Source organism: Dipodomys spectabilis, unplaced genomic scaffold (genome assembly GCF_019054845.1).
Source record: "Dipodomys spectabilis isolate Male_0828 unplaced genomic scaffold, ASM1905484v1 ptg000096l, whole genome shotgun sequence".
Lineage (NCBI taxonomy): Eukaryota > Metazoa > Chordata > Mammalia > Rodentia > Heteromyidae > Dipodomys > Dipodomys spectabilis.
The window spans coordinates 18049265-18069280 of record NW_024870773.1 but is presented as its reverse complement, the minus strand read 5'-3'; the positions used below and the strand labels follow the sequence as shown (position 1 = coordinate 18069280).

The following is a 20016-nucleotide window of genomic DNA, read 5'->3' as shown; positions in this document are numbered from 1 at the left end:
AGATCCTCCCAAGCTCTGCCTCCTATATAGCTGAATTTAAGGCATGCACCACCACCACACATGGCCCAAAGAGATCTATTTTAAAAGAGAAATACTATTTAGAATAAATTATCATTCTATTAACTTAGGTATTTTATTTTTCATATATAACTAGATTTCACACATTTTTGTAGTTATTCCAGTCTTAAAATGCAAACTATTTGACTTCTGGTTATCAAAAGCATGGTGTAAAGTCAGGAGTTTATAAGGTAAGCATTCTCAGTAAAAACATTGAAATGATAATAAATTCATATGGCACGAAACATCATGTGATGTTTAAAGTACATATCAAGGAAGAACATATTTAACTTTGTTTCAATAGGTATACTTGTAATTTATAAGGAAAATAATACTGTTTCCAATAAATGTTCATTTCTCTTGTAAAAACAATTTATAACTATGGTACCTGTATAATAATTACCAACTTGCTGACTTCTAGGAAACTGTTAATATAAAATAAATGATGTAGATGAAAACAAGCATATACAGGACATATCAATCAATGGCAAACTGCAAAGTAGCAATAAAATTTTAACACTAAAATGTTGGACGTATATTTAAAGACCAAAATAAAATATCTTCCATTCAGTATGAGCTGTGTGGTGCTTCCCTTTCTTGTCCATAAGAGATGGTAAAAAAATTTTGATATTTCTCTGCTTTATAGTTGAACATTTCCCTACATATTTGTGAATTAGAGACAGCAGGGTCTTTGAAGCCTGTACTTAGATCAGTGTTTTAATTTTAACTCATCATCAAATGTAAGTCACAATACCTCTGCCATACGGAGCAAAAAAGCAGTACTCAATGAAAATACGTACCCTCCTCATCCCACCTCAACAGGTATGCCACGCTCACTCAGCTGCCTGTGTTCTAGTTTATCCTGAATTCTGTGTTCTTCATTATAAAAGTGATAGTCAGGCATGAAAATACTTTTAATTTCAGTCACTTCTCATTGCATGAAATCTTTACTTTTGTGTGTTCTTTGTATGTTTCTTCAGAACATCAACAAATCTTCAGATATTTGAATACTAAATCTATTTTTGATAACTAAATCTTTTTTTCTTTTTTGTACTGAGGATCAAACCCAGGATGATTGCCACTGGACAATATTCCAGCCCCTACATCTATTTTTAAATGTTAAGAAATGAGTATTTAACTCTTAATTCATCTGGTTCACTTGCAGTTCCTACCCTATTTTGAAGATTCCTAGGTTATATATGTACTTTTTTTGGGGCCAGTAAAGGCCTGGACACTGTCCCTATGCTTCTTTTGCTCAAGGCAGAGACTCTACCACTTGAGTCACAGCATCATTTCGGCCTTTTCTGTTTATGTGGTACTAAGGAATCATGTATGTTAGGCAAGTACTCTACCATTCAGCCACTTTCCTAGTCCTTATATTGACTTTTATATTAAGTTAGAACTAGTTCTGGCCTTAACTCTATCCTACTGACTTTATTTTTAAATTATAAAATACACTCATTTGCTTTAAAATGTAATTTCTTAATATCGACTCTTTTCCCCACATCTCTTACTTCTGTTTCTATAATTATAATACTATCTGGATTTTCCAAACCTGAGTTAAATAATATTGCTTATAACTATTTTTATTCCATTCATAAGGTTAAAGACAGTGTGTCTTTGCCATTATATTCAACCAAGGCTGAGTAAATGAAAGCACACCCAAAATATCACAAGGGGTATTACAATGAAATAAAATGTAAAACACCAAGGAACCAAACAACAGAACTAATTAATTATGACACAGTCAAGGCAAGGAATATATATATATATATATATATATATACAGTCAATTAGAAAACAAAGATTGCCAAGTGCTGGTTAAGTCTACTCACAAGGCTGAGATCTCAGATCTCAGTTCAAAACTAGCCCAGGCAGGAAAGTCAATGAGACTCTTCATTTGCAATTAACCACCAAAAAAGTAAGGAGTGGAGCTGTGGCTCAAGTGGTAGAGTGCCAGTCTTGAGCAAAAAACTCAGGACAGTGCCCAGGCCTTGAGTTCAAGCCCCAGGACACACACACACACACACAGACACACACAGACACACACACACAGACACACACACACACACACACACACACACACACACACACACAGGGATTGTTGTTCTCTACAATCACATGAAAAAAATTTTTAGACAATACGCATCAAGTATTATACATGATTATCTTTCAAAATGGTGTATTTCTATATAGAATATAATCTTACTCTGTATATTTTCAGTATTTTTAAATTTATGTCATAAATATTTACTTGTGATATTAAAATTATTTAAAAACATAAAGAAATGCTCTTATGTTTCCTTATTATCTCCACTGCTGGTATGGCAGATTATAAAATAATAAATTTACTGGTCTTCAAAAGTAAATAAAAACTACCAAAGGCAAATAGTACATTATCTTATGGCATATCAACAGAATAAAATACAACTGAAACATTATTTTCTGCATACGTTGTCTTGATATTTAGATTCTAAAACCAGTAGGAAAATGGAGAGTACTTGAGTGTACACTGATTGTAGCCGCCACCATCTGTAGAGCTGCATTCATAAATGGTGGTCTCTATTTTCCTTTCCTTTTTTTTATGGCGGGGGGGCTGGTTCTAAGGCTTGAACCTGAGCTTCTTTTGCTCAAGACAAGCACTCTACCACTTGAGTCACAGTACCACTCCCAGCTTTTTTGAGTAGTTTATTGCAGATAGGAGTCTCATAGTTTCCTGACTGGACTAGCTTTGAACTGCAATCCTTAGATCTCAGCCTCCTGAGTAACTAGAATTACAAGTGTGAGCCACCAATGCCCGGCTCCTTTCCTTTTTAAAAAGCCCAAAGTCTTTTAACCTTGTGATTTACTTGGAACAAAGCACAACTGTTCCTGTTACCACCACCAAACTCGGTGTCACACTGAAATTTACCCATACCCCCCATGTACAGATCACTTAAGTGGTAACAGCAGGATACCATACTACCACTTAATCTCAAAGAATACAAAGTCAGTAAAACAAATCAACTAAGTACTTGGCTTAAAATGATCATTTATTTGTTCAACTAGAATTATAAGAAGAAAAAAAATGATTCAATTTGGCAGAGTTCAAACTTTGGGAAAAATTGCCTATGCCTTTGTGAGATGAATAGCCAATACTTGCTCAAAGAGCAAGTAGTATCTTTAAATATATAGCACTTACATTATCCACAAAACAATTACCTGTAAAGACAGAAATCCTACTATATATATTGGGTACAATGTAAAAAAAAAAAAAAAACCACTGGGGGGGGGGGCATCGTAAACGACTTCACCATGAAAACTAGTTCTTCAGACATGCTATAAATTTACAGTTAATTTAACTAGCAAAGGTAACCCTAATGATAACCAGGGATCACAGGAGATGGAGATCAGGAGGATTTTAGTTCAAGGCCACTCAGGGTAAAAATACCTCATCTGAATCAATAGGTCAGGCATGGTGAGATATGCCTGGCATTCCACCTACACAGCAGACATAGACAGAAGGATCAAGGCCCTGATTGGCTTGGGTCAAACTACAAAATTGTATTAGAAAAACAACTATAACTAAAAGGCTCAAGTGTGGGGCTCAAGTGGTAGAGTACCTGCCTAACAAGCACAAGGTCCTGAGTTTGAACCCAAATACCACCGCACCTACCCCCCGCCAAAATTCTCTAATGATAGATACAAATGTAAAGAAAGGAAATAAAATAATTTCTAAAAAGCCTTATCTCTAATAGTCTCAAGCCCACGTTTTTAATAAATATGACTGTTGGCTATGCACACTGTATATATCAAAAGTAAATTTTATTAGCAACTACAGATGCTAAAATTAACAGCTGGGTGCTGGTGGCTAATGCCTACAATCCTAGCTATTTGGGAGAACCAGACAGTAGGGATCTCAGTTTGAGGCCAACCTGGCAGAAAATGTTCTCAAGATCCTTTTCAATTAAGGGCGGAACCCTTTGTCATGCACTAGTAATCTTATCTAATGAGAAGCCCAAGCAAGAAGCAAGACCCTATCTCAAAAATAAGAAGCAAAAATCAGTGTTAGAGGCTTATTAGTAAGAGGGAGACTGAGTTGAAAACCCTAATACCACAAAGAGATTCTAAAACTGAGAAAGGCTACAAGATTGTTGCTCTATCACTATCATTTGCTTAAAGTCCCAGTTAACTGTGGTACTCCAATTAGATCACTTAATGAAACCAAGCACACCACCACACAGGTCTTGCCTAACTCTATCACACAGCACTCAACATTGAACGTACAAAGTACACAAGTGCAAAACTCTGACTGGCAACACGATAACGCAAAATCTGGAAACAAACTGCCCAGATTATCTTCATTTTCTCTCTGTAATTAGTTGCTTACCTAGTTTTATTAAGAATTCTCGTTCCAAGTCGTGTACCTGCCTGATGGATTCTTCCAGAGAATTACAGAGTTTGATCTTTGGTCTTAGCAGTTCTAATGTATCACTGATCATGTAATCTATATCAATAGGAAATGGATGGTCTTTTGTCCAAACCTCCAAACTTTTCTTCCACCAAACATAACGCTGATAACAAATGAAAAATAAATTTAGCTATAAGAAATTAGTAACAAAATTATTTTAAAATAAATTATATTCTGATGTTACCTAGTTATAAAAACTAAGCTAACAGCTTTTACAAGAACCTATCATTTTTATTAATGGCCAATAGTAATGATACTAATCCCAATAATTTTCCTCTATCTATATAGTTTTTAAGCCACATAGTGACTTTAAATATCTTTTTATTGTATCACAGCTTTTATGTTTAAAACACAAGGAAAAATTATAAACGAAATACCAAATTAATTTTCAGCTACTCTGAAACCAAGGCAGAAACTCTACTCTCATACCCCAAACCAGGTTTACATATTTAATTCTATTAAAATATAGTTTTGCTACATTTTCATTATTTTCCTACTGTTACCTACTACTATTTTCAAAGGGATCAATAAAAGTATCTGGAGACATGATTTTTTAAAAATATAAAAACAAAGAATCATTAACAAACATTAACTCAACATCTATTGTATATATGGCACTGTATAAATATTTTCCCTCTCCACATAATATGGATTCCTCATTCAAATTTTTCCTTTTTCTAATTCTTAAATTGGCATACAAAGAGTTATACCTCTGGTACTTCATGCCTTCTATCCAGGCTGTGCTAGGTCCCTGCAATTCAAAGTGTAGACCATCCTTGGAGGTGCTTTACAAAGACTCTTAGGCCATCACTCTAGACACTGAATCAAAATCTGTATCTTAACAATGCTACCAGGCAATGTCAGTTTCAGAAGCACTGCACCTGATGACCTTCAAAAACTTAACCCTTCACTCTACTAGGGAGAATATAATGTATCATTTCCCAGACCTCACTCATTGCTGACTTCCATTCCCTAGATACATTTCTGCTATAGTACTATATTATAATTAATTTGGAAAATAGCTTGGTCTGTTTCAGCTCCTAGATATTTCCTTTTGTGCATTTTATTAGTGCATATTAATTATACAAATGGGTTTCATTTATATTTCCGTACATGCATATAATGTATTTTGATCAAGTTTATCCCCATCATGAATCCTTATCCCACCTCCTCGGTTTTGAACTTCCTTAAAACCAGGATTTATTATTCTATTTTCATACATGCACATGCTCCTGGATATTTTAGAGTGATTCTTTTCTCTATGCCTACTAGATTGGCAGAGTCCAAATAAGGTTTCTCTCTAAAAGAAAATGCTAATAGTTAGGGTTGCCATTTTGGAGCTACTCTCTCTTTTTTTAATTGTCTTCAATTAAAGATAGTCCTTAGATACAATAGGAAACTGCAATTTCTCATTTTATGATCATCAATTCAGAAAATAAGGCATAACATTGCAAAGGTATGGTGGTAGGACACAGTTAACAGTATATTCCCAAGACTATTTACCCCAAGTCAATAACAGCCACTATGTGGATATATATTTGACGCCTCAAGCTGTAATAAATCCATTTTTTATCAATGGGTAAATGAAATGGCTAAAGATTTCTGATTACTCAAAACACAGGACTCTATTGGTTTTAACTCTAATAAACTCTAACATCTCAAGCCTTGACAATGAACTATCCACTCTAATCCATACTTACAACACTATTTCACAGGAAATAGTGGCTGGGCTACAACCAACTTGGAGTTAACCTCCAAGTTAACTTCTGAGGCATAAATTTTATTGGATTTGTAGTAATATTCCTGTATTTGTACTAAACTTAATTTATATTGTACGTGTTTTAAATTGCAAGGGTATATGATTAGCTGAAATTAATATTAAGAAGCACAACCTAAGAGTTTACTAATAAATGAATAATATTTCTCTCTGTGTTAAATAACATTTCCCCAAAGTGGCAACAATTAGAATTTTACACATAAACCAAAACATAGAGGAAAGAGATGTTATCAAATGTACAAAAACACAAGTGGAGCTAGGTACAGAAATATATGCCTGTAATCCAAGCACTTGGAAGATTACATAAGGATCTCAAATTTGAGGCCAGCCAAAGCTAGATGGCAAATCTCAATCTCAAAAACAAATTTTAAAAATCACAAATTTATGCTGGGCATTGGTGGCTCATGCCTGTAATCCTAGCTACTCAGGAGGCTGAGATCTGAGGATTGCAGTTCAAAGCCAGCCCAGGTAGGAAAAGTCCATGAGATTCTTATATCCAATTAATTACAAAAAGAAAAAAAAAGCTGGAAGTAGAGCTGTGGCTCAAGTGGTAGACCGCTAGCCTAGAACACCAAAGCTCAGGAACAGTACTAATAAAATGTTACTATAAAATGACTGTCAGGTCCTGAGTTCAAACTCCAGGACTGACACACATCCACACATCCAAGGAAAACAATCATAAACTTAATTAATGAATTACTACTTCAACTTCCATAGCCTATAAACTATTTTACCAAGCTTATTAAGTACAACCAAAATAATTCAAAATTGATGAATCATTATCAAGCATAAATGTTGCAAGCAATTATAATGCCCACACAGTAAAATCCATCATTAAATTTTGAAATCTCTAAAAGCATTGTTACAGGAATACATTAATTCTAATATGTATGAATATGTATTACATATATATATATATACTATAGCACTTCTTTGCTAATATTTTTGTAGGACATACAATGCCAAACTGCGTATTCACATATTCTGCTTGTATACCTGAAAATATACAAGGAAGCAATCGAGCTTCCGCTTACTGGAACCTCTGTCAAAGTACTGGCCACAGGTATCCAAAATAGTGCATACTAGTCTAATTCTGAAAAGATGCTCAGGAGGGTCCAGGGAACTTGGAGAACCATCAGAGTTAACACCAAATGAAGTAAAAGAATAAAGAGTTCGGAAAATAACAGCTGATTCCACCATTCGATAATTATAAAGTTCCCCTAAGAATTTAGCACTGCTGATACGCCTCTGATTAAATTTAGGTTGATTAACCTGCAAAACAAAACAAAAGCACAAATTATTATTGAAGAGAAGTAATGTACTGTAAATCTATACTTTAACAGTATCAATGTACTCAAAGATCACAACAGACAAACAGCAATGATTCTATACTCCTCTTTTAATAATATGGTCACTTCTGGTTGTCTATCTTGAAAATGTTTTAATAAAAAGAACATGTTAGATATTCTATCAAGTATGAAGCTAACACTAAATGAACTGTTTTCTCAAACAGATGAAAGGTAATTAATTCTTCTTATTTCTCATAACCTATTTTCTCTGCAACCTATGAATTAAAAACAGTACAAAAAAAAGTTTAACAATAAAAGGAAAGCACTTATAAAATGTCTTTATAAAATGATCATCAACTTCCTCTAAATTAATAGGTTTACAGATTCATGTCAGATGATTCTTAATAGTGACCTATAATTAATAAAAACTATCCAAACATGCTTAAAAAAACTACAGAAAAGTAAAAAACAAAAAAACACTCCAGGGCTCACCTGAGATCACAGTAGGATATCTAATACATTAAGGTTATTACAAATAGGATTTAAAGATGGTGACTTTAAAGGAAGTCCTTGTTACCTCCATTCCCAATCGAATATCTTCTAGAACTCCATCCACAACATGGATGCCAACATCCTCTTGATAGAGCACTAATCCTGCTAAGAGGTTGGCTACACAATGAATACTATTATATTTCACATTCCAGATGTTTATCATACAACAAATAACATAGTCTTTCACTTCTTGGTCCTGCCAGGGCAACTTTCTCATCTGTCTCAAAACCTAGGTAAAAAAAAATTTGGTCTAAATTATTAGGAGAAGCACAAAAAGTATGAACAAATTTTACAGGTTGCTTTATTATTATTGTAAAGAGGCAGCAAAATTTTCAACTGGTAAGTATTTTAACTTACGGCCTTGTGCTCCAGCCTTTTAGTTTTTAGCCTGTTTTTCAGATAGACTCTTGTGTTTATTTGTTTGTTTTTTGGGTCCGGTTGTGGGGCCTGAACTCTGGGCCTGGGCGCTGTCCCTCAGCTCTTCAGCTCAAGGCTAGTGCTCTATCACTTGAGCCACAACGCCACTTCCGGTTTTTTTCTTTTTGCTTATGTGGTGCTGAGGAATCGAACCCAGGACCTCATGCATGCAAGGCAAGCGCTCTACCACTGAGCCACCTTCCCAGCCCTGGTAAGTATTTTAGAAAGCCTATTAACTCCTTTACTTTAGAGAGAAAAAGTGCAAATTTTCTAATTACAGTAAATTTGTTCTCATTTTTCAAAAGCCTTTCCTTAATTCCCTCAAATTTTCTAAAGCCACTAGGTCTTCAGTCAGGCTAACAGTATGGTGTCACATACACAGGTCACTGAAAGAATAGCTAAGGTACCAAAAGTAATGTATTCTTTTATGTGTCATTTGGTGGGGGGAAAAAAAAAAAATCTCACTTTTAAAAAAAATTATCAATTTTTAACAAACACATAAACTCAAGGCCAACTAGTTCAAAGACAACTTTAAACAGACGGGACAAGGTACTGGTGGCTCAGAAGGCTACTCAGAAGGCTAGGACCTACAAATCGTGATTTGGAATCAACCTGAGCAGAAAAAGCTGAGGGACTTACCTCTAATTACCCAGAAAAAAGCTGGGAGTAGAGTCATGGCTCAAGTTGGTAGAATACCATCAATGAGGGAAAAAAGCCAAGTTAGAGCACAAGGTTTATAGTTCAAGCTCCAACACATAAAAAATATAGATAAAAAAGAACCTCGGGGAAGGGAGGGAGGGAGGGGATGGTGGGGGGAAAACAATGGAGGGGGTAACAATGTTCAAGAGGAAGTGTACTCATAACCTCACTCATGTAACTGTAACCCTCTGTATAGTAGCTTTACAATAAAAAAAAAAAAATCCAAAAAAAAAAAATATATAGATAGATAGATCTAGCTCTGATGTAGAGATGGATGTCTCTATCTATCTATCTATCTATCTATCTATCTATCTATCTATCTATCTATCTATCTCTCTATCTCTCTATCTCTCTATCTATGGCTAAGGAAATGGCTCAAGTGGTAGAGTGCCTGCCTAGTAAGTACAAGGCCCTATGTTCAAAACCACACTATGACTCCCTCCCCACAAAAAGGAATATAGTACTTTAAAAGCATTGGGTTACAACAACTTAAAATTACTCACACTTTATAGTTAGGATTCAGCAAACTAAAATATCTGAAGTACATAGGAAAGTGCCCATCACATTATAAATGGCCTGTAAATGTTAGCTTTACTATTTCAAAAATTCTACTAGTAACTAGAAACTTGCAGAGCTCCACCAAAATAAGTTTTTAACATCGTCATAAGAAGAAGAAAATGGGTTCAATTGGCTGACTGGAAAATATTCCTCTATGTCTCCCTACCCCTATATCCATAGTGCCTCTGTGTTCTTCTATCACCTCTACCACACCACACAACATTCAATACTATCCAAACAGTTTAGCCAATCATAAAAATTATTTTAAACAATCACTACTGACAAACCCGAAAGGTCTAACTTCCAAAGCTGTACTATCATTCCTTATTACCTTCTACCTTGAAAAGAAAACTGTTATGTTTCGTCTTATAGAGCACCCCAGGGATATGTTTTGAATAACAGGTCAGTGCTTCCTAACCTTTCTTGAAAATTGACCCAAGAATCCAAAGAAACTATAGACCCTTTTCTCGCTAGAAAGTAGATAGGGCTGGGATATAGCTCAGTGGCAAAGCACTTGCCTAGAAAGTATAGATAGCCAGATACTCAAAATTATAAAATTTCAGAGGGATCATGATCTTTTTTAAAGCCCACAGAATGTTAAGTGCTTCTGTAATGATGCAACATATTTAAGGGCAAACAGTTTCAAATTTGTATGTGGTGTCAAAATTTAGCAGGCTCATCCCTGCACATTACATGGGAGGCTGAGATCAGGAGGATTACAGTTCCAGACCAGCTGGAGCAAAAAAGTTCACAAACCCCCCATCTCAGCTAAGGTGGGTTACATAAATAAGAAATTCTTGAAAAAAAAAAAGAAAGAAAAGAAAATCTTGCTCCAGGCCAGCCTTGGCAAAAGGCCATCTCAAAAAAAAGGTAACAATGTGGCTCAAGCAGTAGAGTACCTGCCTATCCAGCTCCACATCCTGAGTTCAAGTACCACAATTGGAAAAAAAGCTAAACTAAACTTAAAAAAAAAAAGGTTTTAAGAAAACAAATATGTCTCAAATATGACATGCCATCATACATATCCCTTCAAAGGATGAACTCCACAAAAATCAGTCAACGCAGGGTCCACCTCTACCTTGCTTGAATTTCTATATAACAGCACTACCACTACTACAAGTATTCCACTGACAGTTAAGAGGGGACATGACTAAGATTACCTTCTCAGTGGTAACCTTAGAGAGATCTTTGTAGAGAAGCTTCCGTACATACTCCTGAAGAGGAGGTCGTTTCTTTTTTACGGTCTTTTCAGCCAGAGGTGGGTTGCAGTAATAATAGGCATTCTCTACCATCGTGACATATCTTGCATCAAGATGCATTGCTTGTTTCTTTCTCATCATTTGCTCCTAAAATAAAACAATCAAATTAACCCAAACACTTTCATGGCTCAAATAGTGAAACTCTTGTCCAGTAAGTATGAACCACATTGAAAACCTAGGACCATCACACACAAATACTAATTCTGCACTCACTCAACCATTCAAGAAAATATTTTACTTGGCACATATTATGTGCTGAACAATATGCCAGGTAATAAAAATTCAATAATGAAGAAGACAGAAATGACTCTTTTCCTGCAACTTAATAGTCCAGTATAGTGAGACAAGTAAACAAACTATTAAGCTTTTCAATAATAATTGTGACCAGTGGTGTATAGAAAAGACATGATAATAAGACACAGAATAAAAGGAAACTTATTTAAGGGTAGACAGGGAAGAACACTCTGAGTGACACTCAAGCTAGGATATGCAAGATGGCAAAGCTTCAGAACCACAGAAGAGTGTGCACAGCAGAAAGCACAGCAAGAACAGAGGCTCTGAAAACAAAGTGAGACTGGTATGATCCAGGAACTGAAAGAAGGCCAAGCTGGCCTTTTCTGCCCTGGTTGGCCTAGAACCACAATCCTCTGGTCTTAGTTTCCCACCATAGCTTGGGATGGATGACAGGCAAGTGCTTGAATAATATGGAATAATTAAATATTTGATGAATTAAAAAATATCAAACAAGGGCTGGTAAGGTGGCTGAGTGGTAGAGTGCTTGCCTCGCATGCATGAGGCCCTGGGTTCGATTCCTCAGCACCACATAAGCAGAAAAAGCCAGAAGTGGTGCAGTGGCTCATGTGGTAGAGTGATCACCTTGAGCTGAAGAGCTGAGGGACAGCCCCCAGGCCCAGAGTTCAGGGCCCAAGACTGACAAAAAAAAAAAAAAAAAAACCCAAACAAGTAGAAAGAAAAATAATTAAAATAATAAAATTAAATAATACATGAGCAAAATGGAAAACAGTAAGATGATAGAAGCAACTGCAGCTGTATCATCAGTTAACTAATATGTTTTATGTAGCTGATGATAAAGTATATCAAGTTAAAGCTGTAGAACATAAGACTTGATTTAAATCACAACTGGGGCAGCAGCTTGAGGCTGTAGAGAGGCTGAGTCATACAGACAAAGTACATTGTAGTTTCTGGGTTTGCCCAGCGAAATCAATGATGAGCTTCATAAAGGCGTTGTGGACTAGGGTGGATGCCTATAATCATAGCTACTCAGGAGGCTGAGATCTAAGGATCATGGTTTGAAGCTAACCTGGGCAGGAAAGTCTATGAGATTCTTATCTCCACTAAACTACCAAAAGAGCCAGAAGTAGAGCTGTGTCTCAAGTAGAAGAACACTAGCCTTGAGCAAACAGGTCAGGGACACCACCCAGGACCTTTGAAGCCCCAGAACAAACAAAAAAAGAATTTGAGGGAGAGTGGAGATAACTGTGTTATATACGCTTGAATGTCTTCTTTACTGTTGTATACTTGGGACCTAAAATATTACCAAGCAGGTACATAATTAATACTTAACAATATACGAATAAATAAATTTTCAAAAACACATGCATCTTCAAGATCCGCTCTTCCATACACACAAAACCATCCTAAACTGGGAGAAATACTGGGCTATTTATGAGTTCAAATGTAGCTATGTCACATTTCAGAATTGCTTCTCCATATGTAAGAGATGTTCTACTTCACAGAGAAATGTTTGTATTCATATGGCAGCGAAAGACAATCAGCCCTGGTCAATATTTTAACCACTGAAATAAATCAAGAACCTAAAGTTCTTACCAAGATGCTTAAGCTCTTACCAAAAGTACACTGGTCCTCAGGTGTGATTCTGGAGATCTAAAAAGAAATCGTCCACATGTTTCCAGTAGGGTACATGCCATTTCAATATGGTGATGAGAAAAGTCTGATAGAAGCATCTGGAATAACAAGAATGATGAAAAACTACAAAGACAACCCTTCAATCCTAGTAGAGAAAAAAGTATATACACCCAGTGTGTGTAACAACTTTTCTTTTTCTGGGCTGGGAAGGTGGCTCAGTGGTAGAGCGCTTGCCTTGCATGCTCGAGGCCCTGGGTTCGATTCCTCAGCACCATATAAGCAAAAAGAAAAAAGCCGGAAGTGGCGCTGTGGCTCAAGTGGTAGAGCGCTAGCCTTGAGCTGAAGAGCTGAGGGACAGTGCCCAGGCCCAGAGTTCAGGCCCCACAACCGGGGGAAAAAAAAAAAAAAACAACTTTTCTTTTTCTTTTTTTGTCAGTCCTGGGGCCTGAACTCTGGGCCTGAGCACTGTCCCTCAGCTCTTCAGCTCAAGGCTAGCACTCTACCACGTGAGCCACAGCGCCACTTCTGGCTTTTTCTGCTTATGTGGTGCAGAGGAATCAAACCCAGGGCCTCATGCATCCAAGGCAAGCACACTAGTACTGAGCCACCCTCCCGGCCAACTTTTGAAATGTCAAGGTAAAAATAAAATCCAGTACACTTTTAGTAAGTTTCATTGCTGGGCATCTCTGTGTTCTGCCATCAAATATTTATAGAAAATCTTGAACATATTTAATACTTTCCTTTCAGAAATATGTATATCAAAGCCCTTGAGATATTATCAGATATAAATGAAATATAGACTACATATAGCAATAACATTTTCTCAATTAATATTGATCAAGTATCATGTGCTTATTGTATAAAATTTCTAAACATATAACCATACATTTTAGTTCTACCCTAATCCTTTCTATGTACATTTTTTAAAAATTGAAACAACTTAGATATGTGTTATCATCTTTAACAATTTAGTTTCATTGAATCAAACTATGTTTTTATGTTCTTACAATGCTCTTCAGCTATTAAGGTATACACTATGTCGTAAGATGAACTATATTAAAACTTGATTTATTAGGCATCCAAACTGTCTCCCATTCTTTGCTATAAAATAGCATGAATGTGGGTCTAGTGGCATTTGCTAGAAATCTCTCAGAAGTCTGAGGAAGAAGAACTTCATTTTTTGTTTTTGTTTTTTCGGTTGTGGGGCTTGAACTCTGGACCTGGGTGCTGTCCCTCAGCTCTTCAGCTCAAGGCCAGCACTCTACTACTTGAGCCACAGCGCCACTTCTGGTTTTCTAGTGGCTTATTAGAGATAAGAGTCTCATGGATTTTCCTGCCCAAGCTGGCTTTGAACCACATCCTCAGCTTTCAGCCTCCTGAGTAGTTAGGATTACAGGCATAAGCCACTGGCACCCAGCTAAGGACCTCAAGTTTGAGGCAGCTTTCCAGTGCAACTTAGTGAGAGTCTCAAAAAAATTATTTTTAAAAGAGAAAGGACATCCTTGTAAATAAATATGTGTACATATTGATGACTATTTCTATACTTAAAGAGAATCTGCCAGTCAATAAATACATATTCTTCTTCTATATCTTTTGGAATTAGCACAAAGAAATATGCTAATACATTTAAATTGTTCATAGTATGTGTCCTTTCAATTACAGCATTGAGAAATTTTCTATAATCTCTTACAATGTCATTTGAACACCAATCTCCTAAGAAGCTCCAATGAAGTTTAGAGACCTTAATCCTTTAAATGTTATACAATGGTTATTACCTATTTAAATACAGTGAACATAGCTGTTTAACTCATGGTGTTCTAAATCTATGAATTGATAACATCTACTTTGTATGATGGACCTATTAATATGCTAAGGAAATCCCAGCTGATAGAAAACTTATTATAAAGAAAAACAATTTCAGTAAAGGAATAATTGATTTCAACTGTAGAAGAATTATTCATTTGTCATCAGTTCTACCACTTACAATTGCTGTTACTGATTTCTCATTTAAGCCGGACGCCCATGGCTCATGCCTGTAATCCTAGCTGCTCAGAAGGCTGAGATCTGAGGATCACGGTTCAAAGCCAGCCCGGGCAGGAAAGTTCGTGAGACTCTTATCTCCAATAAACCACTAGAAAACCGGAAGTGGTGCTGTGGCTCAAGTGGCAGAGCACTCGCCTTGAGCTGAAGAGCACAAGTTCAGCGCCCAAGCCCAGAGCTCAAGCCCCATGACCGGCAAAAACAAAAAAAACAAAAAAAACCTGATTTCTCATTTAATTCCACTGTAGACAGACAGTTTTCTCAGAATTCCTTTCTAGTTGATTTTGGTAAATAATCTATGTGCATTTAAGGATTATGAATCCTGTTGCTGTTGGGATGTTGATTACATCAAGTTGGTAACTCTGCTAATCAAATTCTGGGCAGTACATACTGAGCTCTTTTCATGTCTCCTACTATAATTGTAGACTTTTTTGCTTCCCTGTTATGATTTTTTTGTTTTATATATTTTATAGCTCTCTTATTGGCTACATACTCAGGAAGATAATACTTTGCTGTTAAATGATATCTTAGCTGGGCACCAGTGGCTCATGCCTGTAATCCTAGCTACTCAGGTGGCTGAGACCTGAGGATCGCAGTTTAAAGCCAGCATGGGCAGGAAAAAGGTTTGTGCAACTCTTATCTCCAAAGAATCACCAAAAAGCTGGAAATGGAACTGTGGATCAAACTGTAGAGCACTAGCCTTGAGCAAAAAAAAAGTTTAAGGACAGTGCCCAAACCCAGAGTTCAAGCTCCAGGACCAGCACACATACACAAAAATGACCTCTTCATCATTGTGAACTGTCCTTAATTTCTAATAATGCTTCATGTCTTAAAGACTACTTTGAAAATAGTTTAGTGGAACTACTTTAATTCAGATTAGTATTTGCAGAATATGCTTGCTAGGCTAAGCCATGTCTCCAGCCCTATTTTTTTGCTCAAGTGATAACCACATTCCACTGAGTCCAGCTTCCTTCCATAGACTTCCCTCTCATAGACATTTTCTGCCCTGGTTGGTCTAGAACCACAATCCTCTGATCTGTTTCCCACACAGCTTTGACAAGTGCCACAGTTGTTGTCTTAAATCAAGTCTTATGTTGTTATAGCTTTAACTTGATGTATTTTATCATAAATTACATAAAACATAAAGAGTACTGATGATACAGTTGTAGTTGCTTCTACCATCTTATTATTTGTTTTCTACTTTGCTTTTTAACTCATCAAATATTTAATTATTCCATTTTATTCAGTACTTCAAAATTTTCTATTAGAAACAAATTGGCACTAACCTTTAAACAATGTAGTGTATCATTTTTTGTGAACATTTTAAATTTCGTTAGTTCTCCAATAAAACGAACAGTTTTGTTCTTTGTTTCAATATTGATCTGGTCCTTTTTTCGAACCTAAGATTAAAAGAAAAAATATTGCTGAAATAATCTACATTCTGAATCACTGTGATAAGAACTACTATTTTTAATATGTTTTAATTCACTCCAAGCATTTCAAATTGTGCTTAAATTCTTATTACCTTCTATATAATACCCACCCTATAAAATGTTCTACAAAACAGTTGGATAGCAAAGAATTTGGAGAAAAAATGCATTTTCTCATACTTAAAGAGGCTCTTAAAACACATGTACACAATACACACACACACACACACACACACACACACACAACTATTTAACTGTTTAAATTAACATTTCTCAAGTTTTTTTGAACATAAACCTTCCTTTTAAAATGTTACCATATCAGTTAACAGCCCACTAAGTTTTATTATAAGGAACATAGTTTAAGGAATGCTGCTATAAAAAATATAAATGCTGAAAGCACATTTAAGCAAAATGCTAAGTAAAGCTTGTTGGTTTAATCACAACATTTTATTTTCAATTATAAGTTCACTACAATGATACATGCAATATAATCACTGCTGCTTTTTATTGCTAGTTGCAGTGATGGGTCAAAGCTCAAATACTATGAAACTTCAAGTCCTCTACCTAATGACACATATGTCAAGATATAAATTCCAATGGAACAGTGTAATATGAACAGCTACATTAAAATAAATGCAATTAGATTTAACCTCAGAATAGTTTAGTCAGAAAAGCAAACCTATAGCCTAGACATCTTTTACTTGAATATGGTTTTACCTTTAATTAGTTTAAAGCTCGACATTTTCCAGAGAACATTCTGAGAATGGAACCACACTTACTACTGTGATTAAATATGGTTTTGTGTGTTTTTTTTCTCCTCTCCCCTCCCCTCCCTTCTTTTAATGACACTGAGGTTTGAACTCTGGGGGCCTTAGCACTTGCTAGGAAGGCGCTCTACCACTGAGCCACACCTCCAGCCCTAAACAGGTATTTTTTAAACAAAAAAAGAACACAAAGATATAAAATGATGTGACTAAGGATTAATACCAAGACCCAAACCTCCCAATTGCAAATTGAGAATTCCACTACATTATCTACAATTACATGCTGGGATTCAAGTGAAAGTCTAAACTCACTAGCACCTCGATACTTAGTGACAGTCACTTATAAACTTTTACCGATTTGGTTTTATTTCAATAGAATTTGAAAATTTTAAAGGAACTCCTTTCTATAGCAAGCAGAATAGGTATTCAGAATTTTGATTCTTAAGGAGTTTTAAGTAAAACCATATTTACTAAAATTTCAAAGCAAACTAGAAGTTGACAATAACTGACTTTAAAACATAAACTAGGGGGGGCAGAGGGAGCAGGGAGGATTGGACGGGAGGGGGGGTGCAGGGCGGGAGGGAAGATGGGAAGGGATGGGAAGGGGAAACAAAGGAGGAGGCTACAATGCTTGATAAGAAATGTACTCATTATCTTGCCCATGTAATTGTAACCCCTCTGTACAGTATTTTCACACACACACACAAAAATATATATATAAAAAACATAAACTAAGCTGGGTACTGGTGGCTCACGCCTGTAATCCTAGCTACTTAGGAGGCTGAGATCTGAGGATCAAGGTTCAAAACCAGCTTGGGTAGGAAAGTCTGTGAAACTCTTATCTCCAATTAACCATCAGAAAACGGGAAGTGGCTCCGTAGCTCAAGTGGTAGAGCACTGGCCTTGAGCTGAAGAGCTCAGGGACAGTGCCCAGGCCCAGAGTTCAAATAAAATCACAAAAAATTATACTTTAATAAACAAAAGAATTAAACTCCCATTTTGACATTGACTAGCTAAAACAATACTGGATAACTAGTGATATAATCTAGAAGGAGTATAGTCTTCAGAAAGATACTTTCACAAGCCGGGTGCTGGTGGCTCACGCCTGTAATCCTAGCTACTCAGGAGGCTGAGATCTGAGGATCGCGGTTCAAAGCCAGCCCGGGCAGGAGAGACCGTGAGACTCCTATCTCCAATAAAAAAAAAAACCACCAGAAAACCGGAAGTGGCGCTGTAGCTCAAGTGGTAGAGCGGCTCGCCTTGAGCTGAAGAACAGCGCCCAGGCCCAGAGTTCAAGCCCCACGGCCGACCAAAAAAAAAAAAAAAAAAAAAGAAAGATACTTTCACAGATGTTTGACAAGCAGTACTCACAAAAAAACTGGTTTATTAATTTAGGTTTCTTTTTGAATTCCAAGAGTGAATGGGGTATTGAACTGTAGCTCAGTTTTGCTGGGCTTAAATTAAAGCCCTATCACTAACCAGCTCGGTCTCGACTTCCTATTTTGTAAAATGGAGCTCAAGTAAGTTAATATATGTACAAACAGAAAAGTGAAAGGCTTCAATAAATATCAGTTATCAAGTTTATCCATCTCATGTGTAATACATGGACACTAAATGTTTACTGATTAAAAATTAATGAAATAAGGTTAGGAAGATGGCTCAGTAGTAGACTGCTTGCCTTGCATGCATGAGGCCCTGGGTTCGATTCCTCAGCACCACATAAGCAGAATAAGCCGCAAGTGGTGCTATAGCTCCAGTGGTAGAGCACTAGCCTTGAACTGAAGAGCTAAGGGACAGCGCCTGGGCCCAGAGTTCAGGCCCCAGTACTGAAAAATATATATATATATAGGGAAAAGAAATAAATAAATGAAATACCTAACCTTTATAAATGCATTATACTCAAATGAAACATCAAAAGCTCTTTTTTATTTTATTTTTTGGGTCCGGTCGTGGGGCCTGAACTCTGGTCGTAGGCACTGTCCCTCAGCTCTTCAGTTCAAGGTTAATACTCTACTACTTGAGTCACAGCGCCACTTCTGGCTTTTTTCTTTTTGCTTATGTGGTGCTGAGGAATCGAACCCAGGGCCTCATGCATGCAAGGCAAGTGCTCTACCACTGAGCCACCTTCCCAGCCCCATCAAAAGCTCTTTAGCCAGAATTTTAGCAGCCTTGTGGTCATTTGGAAGAATATCATGAGCTTGTGCAAGTTAGTTAACTCCCCAAACCTACCTGTCCACTTGGTACAACAATGATAATGATTAGGACAATGACAGTGGTGGTGACTAAGCTTCACTTGATAGGAACCAATCCAAGTACAGGGCAAAAGAAAATTTTCTTTTATATAATCCTTAAAATAATGTTTAAGGGCCGGGCGCTGGTGGCTCACACCTGTAATCCTAGCTACTCAGGAGGCTGAGATCTGAGGATTGCGGTTCAAAGCCAGCCCAGGCAGGAAAGTCCGTGAAACTCTTATCTCCAATAAACCACCAGAAAACCAGAAGTGGCGCTGTAGCTCAAGTGGTAGAGCACTAGTCTTGAGCTGAAGAGCTGACAGCGTTCAGGCCCAGAGTTCAAGCCCCATGACCGACAAAAAAAAATAAAAATAATAATAATGTTTAAGGAATGTTTTAACTGATATGGCAAAGTGTTTCTAAGTAAAAATTAATAGCAATTATACATATAACAACTCATTCATGAAACACTATGAGAACAAAAGACAAAGGGAATAGTTGTCTGTTGTCCTAACTACTCAAAAGGCTGAGAGAGGATTAAAGTTCAGCACAGGCAGGATGGTCTGTGAGACTCTTACCTCTAATAAACTACCAAAAGGCCAGAAG

The 20016-nt window shown here is 36.6% G+C and overlaps 1 protein-coding gene across 2 annotated transcripts in view; it reads right to left on the bottom strand.

Moving 5' to 3' along the window:
- Upf2 (UPF2 regulator of nonsense mediated mRNA decay) overlaps positions 1-20016 on the bottom strand; it is a 99806-nt gene that overhangs the window by 20049 nt on the left and 59741 nt on the right. For both annotated transcript variants that reach the window (XM_042685964.1, XM_042685965.1), the window contains exons 10-15: positions 16272-16385; positions 12927-13043; positions 10960-11145; positions 8151-8354; positions 7281-7556; positions 4427-4610 (exon numbers count right to left, since the gene is read on the bottom strand). In XM_042685964.1, coding sequence (XP_042541898.1) covers positions 4427-4610; positions 7281-7556; positions 8151-8354; positions 10960-11145; positions 12927-13043; positions 16272-16385 — 1081 coding nt within the window. The remainder of the gene's footprint in view (positions 1-4426; positions 4611-7280; positions 7557-8150; positions 8355-10959; positions 11146-12926; positions 13044-16271; positions 16386-20016) is intronic.